The 9,474-nt window shown below is 43.0% G+C and overlaps 2 protein-coding genes across 4 annotated transcripts in view; one reads left to right on the forward strand and one right to left on the reverse strand.

The window, feature by feature from the left end:
- Positions 1-721: 721 nt before the first annotated feature.
- The window catches only part of arl14ep (ADP-ribosylation factor-like 14 effector protein), a 14,386-nt gene continuing 5,633 nt past the window's right edge, over positions 722-9,474 (forward strand). The window contains exons 1-5 of one of the 3 annotated variants that reach the window (XM_079998288.1): positions 722-860; positions 2,026-2,221; positions 2,336-2,470; positions 3,178-3,221; positions 3,808-3,866. In XM_079998288.1, coding sequence (XP_079854414.1) covers positions 790-860; positions 2,026-2,221; positions 2,336-2,470; positions 3,178-3,221; positions 3,808-3,866 — 505 coding nt within the window. In that variant the 5' untranslated portion in view covers positions 722-789. Of the gene's footprint in view, positions 861-2,025; positions 2,222-2,335; positions 2,471-3,177; positions 3,222-3,807; positions 4,887-9,474 lie in introns of those variants that run through there. The other 2 variants (XM_079998286.1, XM_079998287.1) reach the window with 2 other exon arrangements.
- Positions 8,487-9,126, reverse strand: fshb (follicle stimulating hormone subunit beta; the record flags this gene model as incomplete). Its single annotated transcript, XM_079997546.1, has 2 exons — positions 8,487-8,687; positions 8,968-9,126. The coding sequence occupies 2 exons, from the start codon at positions 9,124-9,126 to the stop codon at positions 8,487-8,489; spliced, it is 360 nt and encodes a 119-aa protein (XP_079853672.1).

The following is a 9,474-nucleotide window of genomic DNA, read 5'->3' on the forward strand; positions in this document are numbered from 1 at the left end:
CGTTGTTTCACTGAACGGATTTTAAAAAAAAAAGGTGCACATTTGCAGTTTTTCTATTCGTAATAATTATTATTATTATTATTATTATTATGGGTGACCAAAGTGGGACCGTGGGACACCCATCACCCATCAATACTGTATGTGTTATATTCAAGGTTCAAGATTCAAGATTTTTTGTTCGTCACATACATCTACGTACTTTCATACATATATGCAGTGGAATGTCAATGCAACGCACCCGGTGATAACACACAATATGTCCTAGGACGACAAAAAAATCGTTCTAAAACCCGGACTAACTGACTCCTAAAACGTGACACAGTAAGTTGAATACTTGTAGAATAAAATAAAATACAATAAAAATAAAATGGAATAGATAGAGGGAATATGCTTATGTATCTACAGATATGTGCATTAAAGTGGCATGTGAAATAATTGTTATACGCGTTTTGTATTCTACCCGGTATACAGATGTATATATATATATGTTATTATTATCTTTTTTTTTTGTTTCCTCCAAACATGTAATTAGTGAAACAAAAATGGGTTGGCTTCTACAGGACTTGTTTTCGCCCTCGGTCCCGTGTACCACCGTGTTGACGTGCGCTAACCCCGCCGCTGGATGCAATACACGGCACTGGCGCCGGGGGGTGCTCGCTGCGAGCCCGGGACCGGACGTGGACCGGGTCGAGCGGAAGTGAAAGGGGAAGCCGAACAACGCTCGCCGGCGGCGGCTCGTTCGTGTCCCCCGCTGCTGCTCGGTTCTCTCCCGCAACACGCCCCGTGACCATGCCCGTCATCTGCGCGGCGATCGGCTGCAACAACAAGTTCATCAAAGGGTCTGAAATCAGGTTTTATAGGTGAGCTGACGCTCCGAGGCGGCACATTTCACCGCTTTCGCGAACTCGTGGTGGGCCAACCGACGTTACCGGGCGCCAGCGTTTCTATTCTCACTGTAAGGCGGCGTGTGTCCGTTGTGCATGTCTAACCCAATGTCATTTGAAAAATGCTTTTAAAAAAGGCCTCTTAAATAACCACCGTAGCCGCCATTCTGGGCGTGTAGCATATAGATATGGGTATAACATGGAAAGGTATAGATATAAATATAAGTAGTGCATCAGTTCAGCAAGTATTATCTGCTCTGTCGGAGCCATACATCACAATTTCCTGAGCCCACAGCCAGGCTGCAGTCCCCTGTGAGGATAGACAGACAGATAGATAGATAGACAGACGGACAGATAGATGCGCTTTTCATCAGTTTAGGTTGTTCCTGCATTGAAACGGATTGATTTAGTGATTACTTCTGAAGGATTTAGTTACATAACTTCATTAAGTACCATCCGTTTGAACGATTGCAACATGATTCATAAGCCCATTCAAGTATTTGTCAAAAAAAAAATAAAAAAAATACCCTCACTCAGGATTCTTTCTATCTCCCGGGAAATGGAGAGAAGCACTCTTGCTGAATATTGTTTCTGGTGAAAGGTGAATTGCTGAAATGGCTGCCGAGTTATTTGCAGTGTTTGCAAATCTCTGACCCGCGACAGGAAGGCTCAATGACTTGTCGACCCTGTAAACCCTCATATGCAGCAAAGTACTTTCGCTTGGATTTTTGAGTCCCCGCCAAAGTTTGAAGATCTTAAGACAATCGCGATGAAATCTCTTGTCTCAAGGGTCGTCAAGAGCGGGCTGGAAGTCTTTTAGGTTTGAGATTTATTTCACATCTGATATTGTCTTAAGTCTTAAGTCTGGGCTCCTGGGGTGTCTTTCAGAATCCCAAGATGTGTGACTCCCCTCTGATCGCTGTCTTTGCTAAATCCTGTGTTGTGTGCACTACTGAGACGGGGGAAAGGCTTATAATGTGAACTGCTGTCTTTCAGTATATCCCTGCATTCAGTGTTTGTCAGGGCATCACTTATCTTTTTACCAGGCTTTCTAGAAATAATGGACTAAGATGTGATGATTAAAACGATACATATGAACCTGCTTTGGAACTAAAGGTCTTCACTTCTCTTTCGATGCCAGGTTCCCACTCAGTAAACCCCAGCTTGCTTCCAAATGGGTGCACAGTTTAGGGATGAAGAACTTCATGCCGACCTCCAACACATGCCTCTGCTCGGAGCATTTCAGGCCAGACTGCTTCAGGGACTACAACGGGAAGCAGTTTTTGAGGGAGGACGCGGTCCCCACCATATTTACAGGCGGGCACGATTCATCGAAGGTGCAGGTTCACGAACGCCATGTCCTCTGGATGTATACACGCATGTTTTTGGCAACCTTACCAGTCAGTCCAACACGGATGAATGTTATTTGTACTGAATAAACATCTGTGCAGTCCCTGCAGATTGAACTACGGAAAAGGGGGGCGATAGCCAAGGATACAAACCTTGCGAACCGAGTGGCAACACAACCTGACAAAGACAAGACAAGGGAAGCGGCAAGTCAGCGCAGGGAAAAACGGGCCTTCCGGGTGAGTTTGCTTTTTGAAAATTGTTTTAATCTCCTTTAAATTATATTTCATACCCCATTGACAAAGTGATGAATATGAGCCAAATACGTCTGTACCAGGTGCATCTTCAGTTGTCATGCAAAATTAATAATAAGAGGAAGAAATCAAGAGCAAAAAATGTCCTCTTTATTAATTTGCTATATTTGCACATTCTGATAACCTGAAGTCTATAACCAAACGGTATAGATCTTTCTCTAATAGTAGACTGACTGTACGTACATAGGAAGAATCAAACCTCTGCGGTTTAATGTGAGCTCAAGCAATTTATTACTGCAAAAAATTATCTCAAAGTACACAGCTACAAGCAGGTGTAAAAATATTAAAACTTAAGTGTTTCATTTCGTCTGAACAAAGTCAACATGACGTTGTTTTAAATGTGAACTGCCAAGTTAATCGACAGAATTGAGCAAAATTCCACTTTAACATTTTATTATTTAAATGACCAAATGTCACCAATCAAAGTCTTAATAATCATTCACCACTATCTACTGCATGTAGGAGATCCAATGAAGCAGTTCTACAATCCTGATCACCCCATCCTGAGTGGTTTCAAACGCATTATCTCTCCTCATCTAATTCACCGGACCTGCAGTGAAGCGCCTGTAAACATTACTTTCCCTTGCTCAAATGTCTTTTTTTTTTTTTTTGTGTGTGTGTGTTTGTTCCAGGGTGGACGAGGAGGACGTGGAGGCAAAACTTTAGCCTCCGACAGGTGAGAACAAAACAAAATTCTGAACAAATGCATTCACTCTTGTGCTATAATAGTGTTACCGTTCTGCCTCCTCTCTTTGCTCCTTGAAGTAACAGCATAGTGGATTGGACCGAAAATACTTTCTCCGGTCCATGAAACTACGTTTTGAAACTTTTCTGGATTAGATTAGATATTCAGCGCAACAGCATAAATGGGCCCAAACCAATAAAAACATTTTTTGCCATAATCATAAACCATTATTGTCATAATACGAAAAGAATGACCCAAAAATTAACTGGAAAAGTTGGTCATGTACAATAACTAATGAAATCAACCCAACAGTGAACTACAAGACTGAACCTAAAGATAAGGAAAAAATTGGAGATGTACAATAAACCTAATGATAAGCATTAAATATAGGCCAAAAAACCTGACCAAAAAAAACAAAAAGAAAATGTAAACAGTAAGCAGAATGTTGGCAATAAACCTCCGAAATGAATAGTAAACGTACAACCGTGTCAACAGATTGACATTCTGGAAGTGTTATCTGTGTTATCTTTCATATTCTAGCTTCAGACTGTCTCTTTGTTTTGCTCCCGTGGTCCAGACAGTCGCTGGGAGCCAAGAGCAAAGTGTACGACTGCAACGGCCAGCTGCTCTCCAACGGTAAGGACATGTGCGACTGCCTAGACGTGGACTGCATGGGCTGCTTCTACCCATGTCCCGACTGCGGCTCCCGGAAGTGCGGCGTGGAGTGCCGCTGCGACAGGAAGTGGCTCTACGAGCAGGTGGAGGTGGAGGGCGGCGAGATCATCCGCAACAAATACGCCGCGTGACCAAACGCTGTTACACAGGCGAGAACTTTCGAGCCGGACGTCATGACATCCCGGAGTCTCTCTCCGCGAACCTCCCTCGTGGACTTCATCACCCCGTCTGGGATTTTTTTTTTTTTGGACACAATTCAAGAGTATTTCTTTTCTTTTATGTGTACACTTTTATGTGAACCCAGCAGGTTTGAAAGGGTTATGGGCATTTTTGGATTTGGCTCTCGTTCCTGAAGTGTCGGTTCTGCTGCGCATTCCTTCAGTTGTGCCAACTCGGATAACTAAACACTGTCTAGCATTAACATCTTGGTCTTAGAAGTAAATTTTAGAGTTTGGTTTAATGAGATATAGACTTAATTTGTGATCGTGCATAGATTATTTTTATTTTTTTACACACTATGGGCCGAATTCACAAAGAATGGATAACGGCCACGAATAGCGCCATGAATTGCGCATCAATTGCGCCTGCTATCTGCGCCGTCTTATCGGCCGATTCACAAAAGACATTGCGTTAAAGCTATGACAGCAAAAAACACAGCCATAAAGTTTTGCTGCTGTGTGCAATTGGCCCTTGTTTTGCGTCCGATCGCAATTGTCCGTGTGGCAATTAACTGTGCGGAGAGGTTATCAATGCTCTGAAGCCTGACACGGGACACACACATTTTTGTTTCGTTCAATTAGGAGAAGGAGTAAAATAAATGGGCTTAAAATATTGAAAAAAACCTTTTTTTAATTGTTTTATTTGGAGAAACGGGCACATATGTAAATGCGTAACGGAGGTCTGAATTACACATTTACTGCGCAACTGCTCTACACTTGCCTGTTTTACGAATTATCAGTTTTGAATAAATATAAAACTGAGAATTACTGTTGGACAGTCATTTTTATTAAAATTTTTTTGTGTTTAAAGAAAATGTTGGGGCTGCTGTGCCGGTGCTATGCAAAATCCTGCGGGGCTATGGCACCGGCAAGCCCCCCTCTTAGCACTGCTTGGGATTTGTCCCAAACTATGGATAAATGGTGACGTTTAAATGCACAATGTTCGGAACAAATTCTAACGCGACAATGAGCAACCAATTAAGTCATGCCGTGATGTAAAGGCCACCATTCGTTCTGCAAATGAATGAGGAATTGACACAATACCGTGTATATTGAATAACTGCAGTGGTGCTCATTTGTGGGGAAAGAGGAAAAATTGTCAATGAAGGCGGTGGCTAAATGGAACGACTCCATCACGCACCGACCCTGAACGTAGTTAGATCTGGAAGCCATTATTCAAGCCCAGGACGTTCACGTCCAGCTCGACATGTCACAGCGGCTTTTCCTCAAGCGTACGCGGCTGCTGGGTGTAAAAGGATGGGTCTTTTTTGCCCCTGATGATGTAGAAATCTGAAAATGTTTCATGTGGAACATGATTTGGGTGAGCCAAGACCTACCGTACGAAGCGAGACCTAATGTTGAATTGTATTGCCTATTCATGAAGTGTTTAATGTTGAGTAGATTACTGTTGCTCTTGGAATAGATACATCATTACTGCTCTAGTAAAATCCCAGTAGCATGACCCCGAAAGTAATCATTAATTAAACTTATTTGTTTACTGACTTTGGCATATCAACTTTAACCCAAACCCTTCATCAATTGCTTGTTGAAACAACCAAATGATCTCATGGAAGTAAAGTAGGCCAGGATTGACCACATTTAATACATTTGTACAGTGAAATTGAAAATGTATTAAAAGAAGGGCTGTATACACCGATCATCCACAACATTAAAACCACTGACAGGTGAAGGGAATAACATTGCTCATCTCGTTCCAATGGCACTTGTCAAGGGGTGGGATATATTAGGCAGCAAGTGAACAGTCAGATCTTGAAGTTGATGTGTTGGAAGCAGGAGAAATGGGCAAGCGTAAGGATCTGAGCGATTTTGACAAGGGACACATTGTGATGTCTAGACGACCGGGTCCAAAATGACAGGTCTTGTGGGGTGTTCCTGGTATGCAGTGGTTAGTACCTGCCAAAGTGGTCCAAGGAAGGACAACTGGCAACAGGTTCATGGGCGTCCATGGGCTCATTGATGCACGTGGGGAGCGAAGGCTAGCACTTCTGGTCCGATCCCACAGAAGAGCTACTGAAGCACAAATTGCTGAAAAAGTTAATGCTGCTATGATAGGAAGGTGTCAGAACACACAGCGCATCACAGCTTGCTGCGTATGGGGCTGCGTAGCTGCAGTTCGGTCAGAGTGCCCATGTTGACCCCTGCCCACCTCTGAAAGCTCCTACAATGCGCACGTGAGCATCTGAAATGGACAATGGAGCAATGGAAGAAGGTGGCCTGGTCTGATGAATCACGTTTTCTTCTACATCATGTGGATGGGCGGGGTTAGGGTTCGATCTGATCAAGTATCTGTGGGATGTGCTGGAACAACAAGCCCGATCCATGGGGGCCCCACCTCACAACTTACAGTACTTAAAGGATCTGCTGCTAACGTCTTGGTGCCAGATACCACAGGACACCTCCAGAGGTCTTGTGGAGTCCATGCCTCCACGGGTCTGAGCTGTTTTGGCGGCACGAGGGATGATGCACAATATTAGTGGTTGTTAGTCGTGGTTTTAATGTTGTGGCTGATCGGTGTACATTTTGTTTGCTATTTTGACTTCCAGAAAACCTTTAGTTGTCTAAACGTATTGAAATTGGTGTGAATGGCAGGTTTTACCAATATATCTAGAGGCTTGTGTCAGTATGGATGACTTTATCCCTAACTGGTGTCCACCACTGTTCGCGGTGAAGCAGGGAGATGTTTTCCCTCCAGCATTGTTGTCACTGACTGTGGATTCTCTCAAACTGTTAGAATGAGCTGTGTGATGAATGGAACGTCAGTGCTCTCCTCTGTGTGGAGGCTAATGGTATTGTTTTACTGTGCAGAGACAAACAACGCTCTCTGTTGCTGGTGACTGGCCTAAAATGTGTCACGTCTTCATCAATGACAAGAATTCCCAAATGAGGTTTTTCAGAATTCAATCACAGTCCTTCACTAAGCTTCTGTTTAGCTTTGGAGATAAACACCAGGTGTGGTGTTACTTTTAAGTTCTTATGAGTCTCTTGGTTTCTACCTAGAAAACGGACGAACTTTGTGAAAGGTCCTTGGCTCCTCTCCGAGTCCGCTGGTCGGACTCGAGGGAGACTTCTAGGAAAGACAAAAGCATTATGAGAAGCCTGTCTAGGCCATGTTTGGGACCGAGCCGAGGTATAGGATTATAAAGTTGAGGAATTATCTGAGCAGGTCCATGCTTCCATTGGCCACGGTCCCTCTGAGTTTTCTAAAGAACGTGTGCCGTTGAGGAACGATTTAATGCAAAACTTAGAACATATGGTTTGAATAAAAATGAGTTCACCGTTGAAATGATGTGTAATAAAATCTGCCTAATAGGAGAAGGTCTTTCCAGACCAGATCAGGTCTGGAATATTGCCTTACGTATTGCCTGGAAACCGGAGCCTGTGGCGGCATTGGTGAACAGGATAGGTTTTGTCATTTATGTTAGTTAAAATAGACTGAAAATGAAATGCGTTTTGTCATGGGGTTTTTTTTTTTATCCTACTTTGTGTCATGATCAGAGGTGTTTGTTTGATGAGACAGAGACTGAGAAGATGTCGAGGAATTAGTCGTAGAGGATGCGGAAATCATGAAAAGATTGTTTGAGAGGAAGCAACTGGCCCTGCCCTTGTGGATTATTACCCCAATTATGAGCCTGGACGCTGAGAAAACATACTTTTCACCAAGTGGTTCGAGTTTGTACCAGTGTTTTACAAGACTATGTCTCATACGTTGTTGTAATTGAGTCATGACAAAAAGATTTTGTGCAAAGGAGCCGGAGAACCTCATTGATAACGTTTTAAAAATAGGAAAAAGCAATGGAGGGTTTTGCTCCCTCTTGTCATGATTTCAAGAATAGTGCCATGCAGCACAGTATATCACGTTCACCCCAATTATATGGACTGGGTGCGAGAGGCTTTTACTATGTTTTCTGAAATACTCAAGGCAGTATTTCACACATATTATTCATGTAGTACTGTTTGTTCCTTTGACACTCACGGCAATTGCCGCGGCTTGCGTATGTCGCCTGGAAAAATAAGACCTTGTGCTAAAGCTTTGTTCACAACTCCAGATAACAAAGTCAGTTACTATAGAGTAATGCTGTTGGATTGATTATTTGCCTTATGCCCTTAGCTTATTGTAGGACTCAATAAGTAACATCTGCCTCAATTATTAATTACCGACGGATTTTGGTAAAGCAGGCCAACATTCCTGAACGTCAAGCCAGCGATGCTCAACTAGAACTTATTCTAATACACAAAATACACAAAGTACATTTTTTTGATAAGCATTTATTTCAGTTAATTCAGCCGTCATAGATATGGAGGCGGTAGCTGTAAATCAGATATCCAGGGCTCGCATGATGGCTTATAAGGAGAGGCAGTTTGTAATGTCGTCAGGAAAGATGCTATCGCAACTAGTGTCCTTAGAATCGCACAGCATGCACCTGCAGTTCCGGGCTATGGGGTAGGTGACTCCCACAGGGCAGTCCTCGATGTGCATCACCTCGTACGACCAGTCGCTGTTACAGACATTCTGAAGCGTCCTCAGCCCAACAAAAATTGAACCCTAAGATGGAGACAATCATCTTTATAAGATCTCCATTCACCCCAGAATTACCCCTAAATATTGCACATTACCTTCAATGGACAAGTCATGTTCATATTTAAAAAAATGATAGGTTACTACCAGAATTACATATGCATACATACTGGCTCATATAATACAAACCAAGCCTGTATCCTTTATTCCAACAAGCAAATGCATGTTTACAAGTTATAAATCGTGTCTATAAATATAAAATATTGCCAAATGAGATGTAGACGTGATGTCATCCACGATCCATTACCCTTTGGTAGCACTGGCCCGCACACACGGTTGTTTCGATGGCTTTATTCACGCCACAGCTCTCCACAGTGATGGTGATGTTAGTTGGATGACAGTCAAGGCTGCAGCCCTGCCCTGCTGCTGCCAGTGCCAGCACCATCGCCATGACAACCAGCTGCATCCTCAGCTGGGTGCAGTGCAGAAGCCAACCACAAGGGAGAGATCAGCCTGTGCGTCAGATGCCACCTCAGAGGGTCATTAATGGCCTTGAGCTCAAGCTCCAACACATTTAACACGGTTAATGATTAACAAGCATTTTTTCCCGGATATGAAAACGGCCGATTTAACAACCTGCCACCCCGTGGGTTAAAGATATATTCTGATATATCAGAGATATTTCATCTTAACTTTCATTAATTTGCCTACTAAGTGCTGTGTAACATCCCTATTCCAAGGCTTATCAAGCTGACTTCTCTTTAATTCATACACGAGAACACTCACCTCTTATCAAAGTCATACGTGACGATAT

Source organism: Zeus faber (assembly GCF_960531495.2).
Source record: "Zeus faber genome assembly, chromosome: 3".
Lineage (NCBI taxonomy): Eukaryota > Metazoa > Chordata > Actinopteri > Zeiformes > Zeidae > Zeus > Zeus faber.